This window comes from Carassius auratus, unplaced genomic scaffold, assembly GCF_003368295.1.
Source record: "Carassius auratus strain Wakin unplaced genomic scaffold, ASM336829v1 scaf_tig00004557, whole genome shotgun sequence".
Classification (NCBI taxonomy): Eukaryota; Metazoa; Chordata; class Actinopteri; order Cypriniformes; family Cyprinidae; genus Carassius; species Carassius auratus.
In genome coordinates, this window is record NW_020523604.1 from 645196 (window position 1) to 662249 (window position 17054).

At 36.6% G+C, this 17054-nt stretch overlaps 1 protein-coding gene across 3 annotated transcripts in view; it reads right to left on the minus strand.

The window, feature by feature from the left end:
• Positions 1-17054, minus strand: part of stat6 (signal transducer and activator of transcription 6, interleukin-4 induced) — a 36485-nt gene that overhangs the window by 12908 nt on the left and 6523 nt on the right. For 2 of the 3 annotated variants that reach the window (XM_026243895.1, XM_026243894.1), the window contains exons 2-7: positions 15594-15736; positions 14204-14348; positions 7803-7886; positions 7455-7662; positions 1572-1663; positions 1163-1311 (exon numbers count right to left, since the gene is read on the minus strand). In XM_026243895.1, the coding sequence (XP_026099680.1) occupies positions 1163-1311; positions 1572-1663; positions 7455-7662; positions 7803-7886; positions 14204-14348; positions 15594-15724 (809 nt within the window). In that variant the 5' untranslated portion in view covers positions 15725-15736. The remainder of the gene's footprint in view (positions 1-1162; positions 1312-1571; positions 1664-7454; positions 7663-7802; positions 7887-14203; positions 14349-15593; positions 15737-17054) is intronic. The other variant, XM_026243896.1, reaches the window with a different exon arrangement.

Here is a 17054-nt window from a genome sequence, read left to right on the forward strand (position 1 = left end):
AAAGAAAACTCTTTGAATGAGAAGGTGTGTCCAAACTTTTGGTCTGTACTGTATGTATATATATATATATATATATATATATATATATATATATATATATATATTTCTGCTAGTCGATTTCTTATATAAAAAAAAACACTAGTTACTCGAATACTAGTGGTGCATGTTACTGTAAATAAATAGACATAGCCTAGTTTTTATCAATAAATGTTTATTTATTAATTAATTAATAGCCTAATTCAACAATTAAATAACAAACGTTAACGGTCTAAACCTACTTTTCTCTTAAGAGAGAGAGCTGGTTTCATTTTTGAGAGACTGAGAGGGGCAACACGGCTGTTTGATTGGTGAGCGCACTGTGTTTATTCCATTCATTCATGTATCATTTCGTAGCCTAAGGTTTAAATCATAGCCTTTTAAATATATACAAATAATAGACTGTGTATGATGTATTATTATGGGTGATATTACTCTTGCCAAGCTCTGCTTTCTGAGAGATGCACGGACGACCAGTCTATTTAACCTCTAATATATACCTATTTATATAATCTAACATAAGTTGTACTTCCTCTGCCTTTTCTCAAATCCTTGTCTAATAGTCTAGTAATTGAGATTCAAAACAAATTACAAAACCTTTTTGACTGTTAAACTCAAATAGATGAAGAATTTTAGAAGACAAGTTTCAATTACAAGTAAACTTTATATGCTTTTTAAGGTCTCCTGTATTTTATATTTTAAGAGTTTGAGAAAATTGAGTTCACCACTATCCAATCTGAATCCAAAACTAGTTTAGAAACACTGATCTCTAGGCTTTCTATTAGACACAGTTCTCTTCATGCTCCACATTTCAAAAAGGGTTGACTGAATTATTCAAACACTGTTTAATAATACATAAAATAAGTGGAAAGCGGGTCAATAGGTAGATAACATTCAAGAAGAGACAAAAAAAGCAGTGATAGAAATCATATTAAGATTCATATTTTGATTGTCACATACACGATTATATAGAGAATATATAAACAGCAGTGAAATGTGAGTGCAACTCCTATCTCTCTGAATGGGGAAACATAAAGTTCTTCAAAACTGTTCACTAAGATTACAATGTTTGTTCAGGGGAAAGATTTAGCTGATAACATTAACACAAATGAAACAAAAATGTCACCATGTCTGAAGAGGGCCAAGGTTGTCATCGAAGTGCATGCCAATGGTTGCTCGATGCTGTTCCCATCTCCAGGACTTAATTCTGAGAATAAGACAGGACTGGCACTGCTCCAGAGCACACAAGGCCGCGTGAAGGAGCTGAACGCGCTTCTGTATACACAAACAGACACATACAAACTATGAAGAACAGCTCAACTGAACACAACTCAATCTTTATTTATAAAGCACTTTCAACACCTAGACTGGAACCAAAGTGCTGTACAGAGAAAACACAATATAAAAACAAAAGAAAAATAATAATAGCAAAATAAAAGGAAAAATGTATATAAAAAAAACAGGTCCATTGCTACTGCTTTTTCTTCACCTTTCTTCCATCTCATTCCCTCTTTATGATGCATTTGAGTATTTACCTTTGCACAGACTGAATAGTTGTATTCAAGCTGTTGTATGCGAGTCTGTCTAGCTACTTGATCTGAATGCTGTGGATCCAGTTCATTTTGACCTGTAGGCAGACAAGGAAAAATTTATTAGATATACTGATATGCATGTTTGCCTGTGTGCATATCTATTAAATCGTTATGTGAATGTTATTGTTATGTTATGCTCATTTGTGTTGCGGCTCTAAATGATCATTTTATGTTCACAAATTTATGTAAATGAATAATCTCTGGTTCTCACCTACTACAGAGTACAGTTTAAAATGCTGTTTGCTTACTATATCTGTTTTTGTACGACTTTGGCTGTGTTTCACTAACCACTTGACCCTGGGGGAATCCCTGCTGCCATTTTCAAGTGTGTTCCACTACAAAGTGGACGAGGGAAGTTTATATGAACAGACCCTCGACCCCTCGATTTTGACAGAGGGAGCGAGTCTGCTTCATATGCACACTTCAGGTCGCACCATAGACCACAATGCAACACGACTTTGACATCATCGCATATTGCGTTTAATTTATGCCTACCCCAAATAAGTCTATTATTTATATATATATATATATATATATATATATATATATATATATATATATATATATATATATATATAAATCACGGCATTACAAATTAAAATTATTTGTTTTTCCTGACCACAAAATGACTCTAATTTGCATTGGAATTTAAAACCTTCCTATTTTAACCATAAATACTACACTAATTGTAATATACATATAAGAAAATCATAATAATTGCACAAATAGTATTTAGTACCAAAATATCTCTTCAAAATATTAAAATATTATGAATTATATTAATTAATAAATATTAAATAAATATTATTGAACTAAAATATACAACACTTATTTAAATGAAAAAAAAAATTAAATAGCTGTATGGTCACATAAGTAAGCAATACCTGAGGGTTAAGATAACCATATTAATGTTGCCTCTTCATCACTCTCCAGAATAAAATGATACTGTAAATGCGATCGTTGTAATAATCAATGCATAATATGCTGTAATGTTTACCAAAAATTGCTGCAAATAATACCTGTATAATGAACCTGTCGTCTATCCTACTTAAACCCATTCAAATGTACAGGTGTATCTTAATAAATTAGAATGTCATGGAAAAGTTCATTTATTTCAGTAAATTAACTCAAACTGTGAAACTTGTGTATTAAATAAATTCAATGCACACAGACTGAAGTATTTTAAGTCTTAACTTCTTAAGGTTCTTTTAATTTTGATGATTTTGGCTCACATTTAACAAAAACCCACCAATTCATTATCTCAACAAATTAGAATACTTCATACAGTAAGACCAGTAAAAAATAATGTTTTAGTGAATTGTTGGCCTTCTGTAAAGTATGTTCATTTACTGTACATGTACTCAATACTTGGTAGGGGCTCCTTTTGATTTAATTACTGCCTCCTCCTGATTTAATCTGACTTTTTTTGGTCTCTTGTTTCTCATTTTCCTCTTGACAGTACCACATGGATTATCTTTGGGGTTCAGGTCTGGTAAGTTTGCTGGCCAGTCAAGCACACCAACACCATGGCCATTTAACCAACTTTTGGTGCTTTTGGCAGTGTGGGCAGGTGCCAAATCCTGTTGGAAAATGAAATCAGCATCTTCAAAAAGCTGGTCAGCAGAAGGAAGCATGAAGTGCTCCAAAATTTTTTGGTAAACGGGTGCAGTGACTTTGGATTTCAAAAAACACTATAGACCAACACCAGCAGATGACATTGATTCAATTCAAGTTTATTTGTATAGCGCTTTTTACGATACAATTCATTACAAAGCAATTTTACAGAAAATTACGTTTCTACAATATTTTGTATTAGCTTATAAGCGGTGACTGTCAGTTTGTGTGCATATGACAGGATTTTTCAGAAAAATTAATACAAGACGTAGTCAGACAAACGATGAACATTATTAACAGCAATTATTATATGATGCAATCACACTTGTAGCAATATTTGTTAGTTCTGTTTGTTGATTCAGGGTTAGCATTATCTGAGGTCCTCCGAGGGGTTGGCATCATCTCTTCTGAGGTGTTCTGGATCCAGACTGGAGCTTGTGTATATCCTAGTTACCATTACATTACATTGCACCCCAAATCATCACAGACTGTGGAAACTTAACACTTGACTTTAAGCAACTTGGGCTATGAGTTTCTCCACCCTTCCTCCAGACTCTGGACTGTTTCCCAGTGGACTTTGGACCACTGGGCAACAGTCCAGTTCTTCTTCTCCTTAGCCCAGGTAAGATGCCTCTGATGTTGCCTGTGGTATAACAGAGGCTTAACAAAAGGAATACGACAACTGTAACCAAATTCCTTCAGACGTCTGTGTGTGGTGGCTCTTGATGCCTTGACCCCAGCCTCAGTCCATGCCTTGTGAAGTTCACTCACATTGTTGAATCGATTTTGCTTGACAATTATCATAAGGCTGCAGTTCTCTCAGTTGGTTGTGCATCTTTTTCTTCCAAACTTTTTCTTTCCACTCAACTTTCTGTTAACATGCTTGGATACAGCACTCTGTGAACAGCCAGCTTCTTTGGAATTGAATTTCTGGTCAGATCAGTCTTACACATGATTGTATAGCCTACTGAACCAAACTGAAAGACCATTTTGAAGGCTCAGGAAACCTTTGCAGGTGTTTTGAGTCGATTAGCTAATTGGCATGTCACCATATTTTTAATTTGTTGAGATATTATAATTGGTGGGTTTTTGTTAAATGTGTGCCAAAATCATCACAATTAAAATAACCAAAGACTTAAACTACTTGAGTATGTCTGCACTGAATTGATTTAATACACAAGTTTCACAATTTGAGTTGAATTACTTAAATGAACTTTTCCATAACATTCTTATTTATTGAGATGCATCTGTATTGTCAACACTGGTTTGTTTGGAGAGCGCTATGGATCATGTGACCACACGGCACATTGGCGAAATCAAAACTTGTCGCAACTGTTTTTTTCAGTGCTTTGGCTTTAACTGAAGCGCTACATTTTATGATTTACATCATATTAAGTGTGCTAAAACTATTTATTGTTAGAATTTAGTATTAAAATTTGTAAAATGTGTAATCTGAGACTTTATTTCATATCGCAAACTGGGTTGACACTTTGGCATGAGATTTACATAGGCAGAGTGAGAGCATGAAACAGAGCCTGGAAGCGTGCAAGAGTTGGCAAAAGTCTCATTCATTTGGGAAGGTGCGTGCACAGTCAGTGGAGGCTCGTGAAGTCAATCAATAATTAAACAGACAATGCGCGTGTGGCGAGTGGGGCGGGGCCGAGGGACGTGGGAACAAGGAGTGAGGCCGGCGGAATGATTGGGAAATCAGCGACACCTGCGCCCCACCGCCGGTCTCAAGTCCCACGTAGGACATGGAAGGATATAAAACTGGAGCGACAATAGTGAAGGACGAGAGAGGACCAGGCCTGGGCCTTATTTTATGTTTTGTAGTATATGTTTTTATTTGAGCGCACCAGTCGTCCGTGAGGGGCTGGTGCGCTGTTTTGTGTTTATTTTGAATTATTAAAATGTTATTTGATTGTCCGCCGGTTCCCACCTCCTTCTTCCGGATGAATATGGAGATTTTATTATTACAGCGCACTACATTAATAGAGCGTTAAACAAAATTAGTGAAGTTTTAATTAATTTGCGTTATTGCGTTATTAATAGGGTTAGGAATCATTCTGGTTCCATTAAAATCATTAAACAACTATTGAAAAAATTGTGGTAAGGGAAAATACTCAACTACTCAATGCTCAACACTGTATATTACCTATTGCCAGCTTAATTTAAAGGTTGGCAATGTGAAAATTCAACATATATTACAGTACTCAAATTTTCTGAGGTTCCGATTCCGGTCCCATTTAAATGAACTATTATTTTGTTTTTGTTTTATTTTTACATGCATATAACCATGTATACACACTTCATAAAGCCCTTATTTTACAAATAATAATGCAGTCAGGAGATGGTGTGATCCAATGAGTGGTTTTCACATTTTTAAACATTTAAAATACATGAAAATAAATATATTTTTTTATCACTCTTGAAATGACCTGTACACCAAGTACTTTAACCCTCATACTTGCATAACAATAGCAGTGTATTTATTTAGTGGTCCAAGCTGAAGTCAATACAATATACATATTGTATTACGCCCGCACAGCGAGTCTGTGGAGTGCGAGTCATTGGAAACAATGTGCTCAGTAATTAAAGAGGCAGGCGTTTCTGTTATTTGGTTTGTGACATCCCTTATGGGGAACGCCGAATCATCAGAACACCGGTGAAAGGCTGCTCACAGTGTTGCAACAGAACCATAACTTGCTCGGTTGCACGGTTGCTCACGGTTCCGGTTCTTTTTAAAAAACAGTAACTCGGTTTCTAACCCTAGTTATTAACGCATTCATATTGACAGCCCTAATTATGAATACATTTTAAACAAATTATTTAATTAAATGTAAGATAATAAATCATGTTAATCTAATTTTTTCAAGAGTACCAAATTATGAAATTTTAAGAGTTGCAAGATCTGCATAATGGATTGCATATATTTCAAATACTGATGGCTATACAGACTTCCAATTCCAAACAACTGAAATTGCAGTTTTTCCAGTACAGTGACTTTCACATATATGCACATTTAATCTGTTTTCAGTGCATTTCATTCAAAGACTACTAAGCAAAGACAAAAAAGTTAAATTGATCATTCATATAAATTAACTCTAACTTTTGAGCCTATGCTTTATGTATTTTGCATTACTGTGCTGTGCCAATACTCATCAAAAAATTCAAATCAAGGCTAGACTTGTTGGAGCCCTTATGACGGAAACTACTATTTACACATCTGCTGCTCTAGGGCTTGTCTTATTGTATTTCTTGCTGCATAGCTATGTGTTAACCGTATCAAAGCAGCTATGTAGACAGAACCATTGCATGGACTGTGCCAAGTGTGCAACTATAAAGTGCCTAATGCATGGCCTGAAATACTTCAGATTTTTTAACATATCATTTCTATGATAAATAAAGACAACTGTGTGCTCGCTCGATCTAATCACAAAAAAGAAGGCGTCACAAGTGCATAACCAGTTTTGTAACCATAACTCATGAGGAAAAATTTAAAAGAAAAAATTCAAAACAAGGAAGAAATTCCAAAAGTTGACGAACACAGCACCCCCCATGTCGGACCTATATGAAGACATGCACATGCATGTGTAGGGGTGTTTAGGTCTGTATAGTTACTGCTTCCTAAAAGCTGTCAGAGAAAACAAACTTTAGTTGAAAACTTTACACATAGTTTGCATTCTGCCCTCTAGATTTGGCACAGTTTACATTCTCCCCCATAAACCTTTTCTGGTGTTATCAATACAAAACTTGCGAAAAGTGAAAGCATTACGTTGCTTTTCTTTTAAAGGTGCTTTGGAATAATATGTATTGTAAAAAAAAAAACTACATATGAATACAACAAAAGTATGATGATTAGTAGTTCACAAATATCTTGATCATAATAATTGAATGTGCTTTGGGAGAAGGAACCAATGAAAAGAGGAAAACATGTTAAAAACTGAAAAGATTTTTCTACATATGGAATTAATGACTGGCGAGCTGCACTTCCTCCTCTGTTTTCATTTAAAGAAATGCTTTTTAAAAGATGTGGGTTTGAAAAAGTATTTCACCCCCTTTGTGCTTTGAACAAGGTAAATTTGACCTAGTGGAACTCCCAATGGATTATTTCCTAATGTTTTAGACTATTTTCATCTTCATAATGGACAGAAGTTCATTCAGTCAAACGTGAAACACTACTCTGATAAAAAAATGATTTCGATCTCTTACCTTGAATCGACTCCAGTTCCTGCTTTTCCCAGTTCAAATCCTCCTGAAGCTGATGGAGTGTTTGACGGAGGTTCTGAATTTCCAGAACTTGGACCACCAGATTTTCCACATCAGTCTTCCCATCCTCCCTTGCAGGTTGGGGGGTGCCATTGATAGCTGGAGGACCCTGAGGAATTTGCTGGAAGGGTGGGAAGTTAGGATGCATACTCTACAGACAAGCACAAAAACACCAAGAACAATGACATATTGAACATTAACATTATGCATAACTTTACTCATAAATTAAGATTACTGTTGCATTTTCCCAACAAATGTAAAATATTGCCGAATAAAGGGTTTTGTACTTACCGCCTGCGCTAATAAGTGTCTTTCTTTCCTTAGAATATCTCGAACTGTCCTCACAAGTTGCATGGGTCGTTGCTGGAACACACTCTGATAAGCAGTTACACAAAGTTAAATAGTAAATAGGCAGAAATACAAACAGTGTGCTTTGTCACAACATGAGTCAACATGGCAGGCTTCCAAGAGTGAGAAAAGCAGAAATATAAAAGTAAGAAAGAGATACATGTGTTCACAGTGCCAAAGAAATGTAACTCAAGATGAGGTTATATAACATACAATACGCAATGACTCTTGGTCACAATTTATCTATGACTTTTTACTATGATTTTTGCCTCAACAAACTCCTAATTTGCTGCTTTTCAATAGTGAGGTAGTTTTTAAGTTAGGGTATTGGGTAGGAGTAGGGATGTAGAAGGGTTAGTTCACCCAAAAATCTAAATCATGTCATTAATAACTCACCCTCATGTTGTTCCTAACCCGTAAGACCTCCATTTATCTTCGGAACACAGTTTAAGATATTTTAGATTTAGTCCGAGAGCTATCAGTCCCTCCATTGAAACTGTGTGTACGGTATACTGTCCATGTCCAGAAAGATTATGTGTATTTCATAAATACATTTTGGTCTAAAAATAGCAAAAACTATGACTTTATTCAGCATTGTCTTCTCTTCCGTGTCTGTTGTGAGATTTCAAAACACTGTAGTTTGTGATATCCAGTTCACGAACTAATCATTCAATGTAATCAGATATTCTTGAAACAGTTCACCAAATCGAACTCAACCGTTTGAAACTGTTCGTGTCTCCAATAATCATTAATCCACAAATGACTTAAGCTGTTAACTTTTTTAACGTGGCTGACACTCCCTCTGAGTTAAAATAAACCAATATCCCTGAGTAATTCATTTACTCAAACAGTACACTGACTGAACTGCTGTAAAGAGAGAGCTGAAGATGAACACCAAGCCGAGCCAGATAATGAATGAAAGATTAACTCCTTCTCGAGTCAAGAACCAGTTGCATCGGTTTTCGGATCACCAGTTGTTCTTTCGGACAGTTCGATTCAATAAACTGGTTGAAGAAAACGATTCAACGGTTCTTTTGCGCTCAAAGTAATGACATCATTTGCGATGATTGCCCTTGAGCCAAGCCTTCGGTTTACTCGCGCTCATAACATTAGCACAGAATCAGTTCAGAATCAATCACCAAAAGAACCAGTTCGGTTCAGACGGTCTGTGTGTCAGTCTGCTTCACGCTGAATCACACATGTGCAGTATCATCAGCTCCTCATCAGTCATTTGTGGATTAATGCTTATTGGAGACGAGAACCATTTTAAACGATTCAGTTCGATTTGGTGAACTGGTTCAAGAAGATCAGGTTACATCGAATTATTTGTTCCCAAACCGGATATCACTAAACTGCAGTGTTTTGAAATCTCACAACAGACCTGGAAGAGAAGACAATGCTGAATAAAGTCATAGTTTTTGCTATTTTTGGACCAAAATATATTTACGATGCTTCAAAAAATTCTAACTGACCCTCTGATGTCACATGGACTACTTTGATGATGTTTTTCTTACCTTTCTGGACATGGACAGTATACCATGCACACAGTTTCAATGGAGGGACTGAGAGCCCTTGGACTACAGTAAATCGAAGTCATAAATGACAGAATTTAGATTTTTGGGTGAACTAACCCTTTAATTGTGGCCAATGTGTATTAGAGAAAAACATTTATTTCATAAATTATATTTTCCCCCATTTTAAATTATTATCCAATGAAAGGTTAGATTTTTGTGATTTTGTTTTCATAAAAGATCAAAAGGATCAATAATGCAGATTCATTTTCACAGCTTTCTTTGTTCATATTTACCAAGGGTGTCCATATTTTTGGGCATGACTGCATATATATAAGTGTTTGTAAAATGGCATTTCTTAGATATCTGAAAGTACACTCTTAACATCAGTCAGTCAAGCATTATAATAATCAAGTATTGTTTAATAATATAACTTTAGTAATTAGAAAAACTTGATAACCATTTTTGAATGCATATTAGTAATTTTAACTCAACATTTTATCTGGACTGGTGTTGGTGCTTTTTTGGTCATTCAGTGTTTCTGTATAAAAAATAAAAATAAAAACTTAATATAAAAAAACTAAAATACTGATGAGATATTAATGATACAAATTCTACTAATAAGAACTATAAGAAGCACTAAGGACTACTAAGGATTAATGAGCTGCTGAATTCATGAATAGTAATCAAGTTTTGTGCCTTCTCTCGAACTGATTTGCTGAAATCAAAACCGGGTCGATAATAGATGAGCGCCAGCCAATAAGATCCGAGCCAGCCGTTTGCGCGTTAGCTCCGCCCACTACCAGAAAACTGTCTGAGGTTACGTATGTAACCCTGGTTCCTCGAGGGAACGAGACGCTGCGTTGAGAACGAATGGAAGAACACGTCCAGCGTGACGTCTCTGAATAACGTGTATAATCAGTCCACTGGAAGGGCGAGACGTCATAGGCGGGTGATTTCAGAGACCAGGAAGCATGAAAGCATGAGCAGCAAAGCCGGTAATCATCCAATCAAGCAAGCACCGGCCAGAGATGACGGAAGTGTGGCACTGCGACGCAGTGTCTCGTTCCCTCGAGAAACCAGGGTTACATACGTAACCTCAGATGTTCCTATTCAGGAACTCGAGCTGCGTCAAGAATGAATGGGGAACAAGAATGCCCACGTCGCCAGACTTTCAAATCTCTGCCTAGTGTGGAAGAGCACAGCTAAAGCAAGAGAAGGAGAAGGAGCCTGACAGAAATCGGGGACAACCCGTCCAATGGCTAAACTTCAGAAGGAGACCGCATGCACATGTACACTCCTCGGAGCGTGCCCGGCAAGAGCGGAGCGCTTAACAGTGAGAAAAGCACAATCAGCCCCCCAAGAGCTGACTGCGCGAGCTCCACTCTTCATTAATGCTGCTTATGTTAATATTAGGCATAATATGCTTGTGTGACTGGTGCTTGTGCAACTGGCGAGCTCATCGACGCCTTTACAAATCAATCTCCTCAGAGAAAGACAGGCAGTGCGTCACACCCTCTCATCGGGAGAAAGTACAGCAAACGCAGGTTTCCGACCCACGAGAGCGGGCGCCTGATCTGGTGGCTAAGAAAGAAGATCGGGACCTGCCCGTCTTAAATTCCTTCCAGCAGATCTGAAAATGAATCCCGCGAGCACAACCACCGGTCCGCCTCAGCGAAAGCAGGGCTGGCACCGCGAGAAACGCCAGTGAAAGCTCTCTCAAAGAGAGCCTTCTGAGAGTGAAGCAAAGGCTCGCATCTCAGCCGTCAACTCCCTTGAGAGCTGACACTGCACGCTTCATTCTCAAGCAGACAACACACGAGCTGTGTGTGTCCCTACCTTTTTTTTTTTTTGGCAGGGAAAACACACAGTCTGAACGCTGCCTGCTCTCGCCCCAAAACTTCTCTCGATTGAAGCTTTGACAATGGAGTTTATCAGTGGACAAACGACACTAAATAAGACTCACAAACAGATAGTGACAGACACACACACAGAGCGCTTGCTGAAGACACAAGGCTGATTACCGGCTTCGCCGCTCATGCTTTTATGCTTCCTGGTCTCTGACGTCACCCGCCTATGACATCTCGCCCTTCCATTGGACTGATTATACACGTTATTCAGAGACGTCACGCTGGACGTGTTCTTCCATTCGTTCTCGACGCAGCTCGAGTTCCTGAAGAGGAACGTAATTATTTTAACCGGAAAATACAACAAAGAATATGGATTAGCGCGTCAATTTACTCGCTCTCTCTCGCTCTACGTGTGTGAGAGACAAAGGGGCGGCGAGTCGTGCGCCTTCACACTAGAGTTTACGTTACGTCAAATACAGGTGCGTTTGCTCTTCCATTCAGATGAACTAAGAAACAGCACAGATAGCTTTACAGAGAGTGAAACTCTAAAGCGTACAGTCTAGTCGCCCGAAGTGAAAATAAGTGGCATATGCGAGTGATTTAGTCGCAATGTAGAGGGTTGATTGTTGCTTGTAAATTAAATAATGAGCTTTTATATTGTTAGTGTTTAAACCATCTCGGGGTCCCCAGCACCCCACTTTACAAACCCTGTATTAAAAGTCATTAGTTTAACCGGTTAAATTTTTTTTCGGAAGAAAGACAGACATGTTTAGTGATGAAAGCCAAAATATTAAATGTCAGGGATGAACATTTATGGAGTAATCCACTATTAGTAGAGTAGAGGTGGATTAAAATGGCCATTTTCACCTGAGATTCAGAGTCAAATTACAGGGGGGTAAAATGACTTCAGAAAGATGGCAGTATCATAATGTTATATTTACACAGAAATTGCTAGGTCTGTTTGTAAAATCTGTGGACTTTAGCAATCTTTGTTGCATTATGTGCCAGGGTTGAACTTTCAAAAATGGGGAAAGTCCAAATTCTCCAAAGTTTCCATGCCTGTAACTCAGGAAGTATTAAAGATATCTTAATGCCCTTTTAGATATTGGGTCTTAACAAACGTTACTTTTAGTATCTTCATATTTAAGGCTCTATTTGGATGGGTTCCAGAGATACTGGATTTTGAATATGGCTCCAGGAGTAAATTTTTTAAATGTATACATTTTCAGTTTTCAAAAACCAAATCTGGGTCAATATATTTACTGTGCAGAAAGTCTAAAGGATAAGTAGTGTTGATACTATGAATGCATTGTGTTTCCCCCTGTCAAAATTGTACAGGACACACCTGTTTGTGTCATAAATATAATTTTTTCAAAAGTTTGTGTGCCTGTTTGTGCAACTCAAGATATATATAACGTTATCTTAATATGAATTTAGATTCTGGTTCCTAAGAAACTTTTCATTTGGAATTTTCCTTTTTAAGACTCTGTATGGTTTAATCCTGCAGCTCCCTGTCCAAATTATTGTATCCACCAAATGTTATTAACCCAGTAACCCAGAGTTTAGTAATGTATAGTGTGTGACACATCAGATTATGAGTGACCAGTAATAATTGTTAAATCTAGGTAAAGTATGAACAGTGTGTAATGTAAAATAAAATTACCCAGGATCCCATTTACCTGGGGTGAGATTCACCTGTGAAAGACCTTAAGGAAAGAAAGACCTTGTGGCAAAAGCAACCTGTTTTTCCTATAAGGTGTGCAATTTGTTTACATGTTACAATACTGCATGTTTGAACTCTTGGTAGATTCCGAAGCTGTTAAAATGAACCTTCTAAATAAAATTCCTTCTAAATATCCCTGAAACTACTTTAAATATTGAATCCTATAAATAGACTACTGAGAGACAGGTAATGTGCCTCAACTTGACTATTACAGGGCATTTTTAGCACTCCGACAGGTATGTTCTGTTTTGATAGAGGGAAACAAGATAAACACCTAGTTTCAACATTACTTATTCTGTAGACACTTTGTTTTAAATAGAGTAAGTATCAGCTGTATACAAAGTGACCAACATTTGGTTTTCAACCACTAAAAATAGGTAATATTTGACATTCTGGACACGGAGCCTCATTGAGATCCCCATATCTCTGGGACTGAACTGTGTAGAGCCTTGAAAATGAAGAATCCAAATGAAAAGTTTATTAAGAACTAGAATCCAAAATCATATTGCAATATCTTTAACACTTCTTGAGTTATAGGCATGCAAACTTAGGAAAAATAATATTTATGGCTCTCAGGTATGTTCAATGCAGTTCTCAATACTTGTCTAGTTTTCAACATTATTTGTTTTTCAGACATTCCTCTTTAAAAGAAAAGAAGCATTATATTTCATATACCCAATATCTAAAAGGACATAAAGATATCTTTAATACTTCTTGAGTTACAGTCATACAAACTTTGGAGAAAAAAAAACGTTAAAAGTGCAGTTTCACCATTTTTTAACTGCCACATAATGCAATGAAGATTGCTAAAGTCAACAGATTTTACTACCAGACCTATCAATCTCTGTGTAAAAAAATATCATTATCATGCTGCCATCTATCTGAAGTCATTTTTACCCCCCTGTAATTTTTCTACAAAATAGTGGATTACTCAGTTTATTATCATGCTGCCATCTATCTGAAGTCATTTTTACCCCCCTGTAATTTTTCTACAAAATAGTGGATTACTCAGTTTATTATCATGCTGCCATCTATCTGAAGTCATTTTTACCCCCCTGTATTTTTTCTACAAAATAGTGGATTACTCAGTAAATATTCATCCATTACATTTAAGATTTTCTTGAGAAAAAAAATATTAGCAAAATAAAAAATTTGAGCTAGGGATTTTTTTTCTATTGTTTTGGTTGATTTGACACGGAATGAACCAGTAGCTTTAAGCCAGAAGAAATCACGAAGGTTGGGAATATCTGTTATGCACACCAAGTTCCGGCTGATATGTTGTAGTTTGACCCTCTCCACCACGTTAGGGTTGAGTTGGGCCACTTCCTGCAGCAAATGCATCATCTGATCCAACAGCCTTCGAGCCTGAGGCTCTTGCTCCATGTTATCCACATCAAAGGTCTCCCTAAATAAAACATTACAAAAGCATGACATTTTTAAAGCCCTGCTGCATAGAATCATCCTTAGTAAATGTCGCAAACTGATGTAGAACAAAGCCTTTCAAGTCTAGCTTGTCCTGTGCGGTTCTCCAACCGTATTCCCCATTCTCGTTATAAGAATGACTCAGTTCCCTGTAACAGGAAATTCCTAAGCAGTGATCTACCCTAAATGTTATGCTTTAGACAACAGTCACTCACGTTTCTATTACAGTTAATTTACTCACCAGTACATGTGCACTCAACCATTTGACCTTACTGAAAAACCATTATAAGAAATTAACTTTTGAAATGTTTAATATCAGAGTGGGTCAACTCATGGAGGCCATTACTACGTCCTCTTTGTCTTTGATAGGATTTATAAATTGCCTAAAATGTCCTGATTTTAGTTTTGTTTTCCTTTCACTGTGCTCTCCACATTCCTCTCATTATATGTACCCATATTTGCTTTGCTTGGCCATTCTCTGTAGATTCCACCTTCTCACACACCATGTGATTGGCTGTTTATGTACAATGCCTGCATACTATTGGTCAAACTACTTTTCAGTCATTACCTTCAGCCTAATACTACTCCCTTCTCAAATTTTCAGACACTTACTTACTAATGCTGGGTACACACCAAAAGATTTTTCAAAATCTCGTGAGACTTCAGAAAAAGCATGGCGGACGATATGCAGGAAGAAATTGCAATGATAGTGTTTGGAATGATTTTATACATGACGCGTTGTATAAACATTCGTGCTGTTGCCACAAATCAATAAGCTGATCCTCCATCTCTGCTGTCCACATCAATTTCACCCTTGTGCTGCGCCATGACTGCTTCCGTCTTCCATCATCTCGCTTTCTGATTGGATATTGTTTTGTTTCACGTGATAATCTGCAGAGCGTGCACACATCAGGATTTCTGATCGTAAACATGTCGAATATTTATGATTCGCGATCACACCTCACACCAAGGGAAAATCTGATAAAATAATCTGTAGAATCATCACAATAGTTGGGACATAGCTAGGATTGTCGGAAGGTGGGAAATCGGCCCAAAATCAGCCAGATCATCTTTTGGTGTGTACCCAACATTTCTACACTGCCTGTGATGATGTATTCACGCTACTACTATAAGTGTCAGATCAGCGCAAACTTCAGGTAAACAATACTTTATTTATCTTAATACAACATCAAAAGCATCCATTTAATTTGTAACAGTGATGTCATACCATCTCTGTTCCTCTATCCAGCTGGCCAGATAGTGCCTGACGTCCAGAGGGAATGTGTCCGGGTAGAGTTCATTCAGTGTCTGATTTGGTAGGTACTGTAACTGCGGGGTCATTTGCGCCCACAGCGCCATAGTATGCAAGCACTGCAACAGTTAAAAAAAAAACACAACATTAGTTGCACTGGAAAAACTACATTTTCAGTTCTTTGGAACTGGAGTTGTTCATTGAAAAACGATTACTCAACTCAACAATAGCTGTTTTCCATACAACAACATCAGTAAAAAGGGACCAAATCAGTCAAGAATTAAAAAAAATAATGGTTTTGGGTAAGGCAAGGCAAGTTTATTTATACAGCACATTTCATACACAATGGTAATTCAAAGTGCTTTAGATAAAAGAAAGTAAAATAATAACAAAAATAAAACAAGCAATTTTAAAACGTTGGAAATTATTTTAAAATTGAATTATTTAAAATGAATTTAAAACAGTTAGAAATAGAAAATGATTTTACATAAAATACAGAAAAAAATGTAAAATTCAGTGCAATCAGTTCGGACATCGCACAGTGCTCATTCAATAAAAGCACAGCTAAACAGATGAGTTTTGAGTCTAGATTTAAAAGTGACTTATCTAAGCACTTATCATCATAAATCAGAATCAGTTTAACTCAAGTTGTGTGCAAATCATTTAACCTGGCTATCTTCAGAAGGAAATTTTAAATTGAATGGTGCTTCTTTCTGAAAAATCACTCATGAGGGTGAAAAAAGTTTTACAACATTTATATTTTTGGTTGAAATATCCCTTTAATCCTGAAATACCAGAATAGAGCTATTAATCAGACCGTTCTATCAGACAGATAGAAAACTATCCATGCATGTATTAAGAACAAAAAACAAAACACAATCTTTATATAAAAACAACTAAATACTGAGTTTATAACAAGTTCCTTACTCTGAACAAACTGAATTGAAAAACTGAAATCTTCGATACAAAATGAATGACATTTATAGAATCTCATTGATTAATAGCATCTGATGATCTAAAATAAGTGAAGAAAAGCCCAACCCTTTTATGCCATGTTGTATTTCAGGCTTAATAAGGGTTTGTTTTTTTTATTTGGTGCAAAGAGCAAAGGCAGAGGCATTGGGGAGAGAGCAGGGTTTGTTATTAATGTTCAGACTTTTCTTTAGACAAGGGAGAAAAGACAGTATGCCTGCCTTATCTCTCACCAACATAAGGGGACAGAAGACACTGTATACCACAACACGCTTGACAACAACTGCCCGGCAACCCAACCATCACTAATATAACAAGTTTACTTATAGTTTGTAATTTTATCAATTAGCTTTATGCTGCATTGTAAGAAAGTAGAGCATATATTATGAAAATGCTGTTGACCATTTAGTTTCTTTAATGGTTCATAATGGAACTTAATTAAATGTAATTGTATTTAAGGCGTAC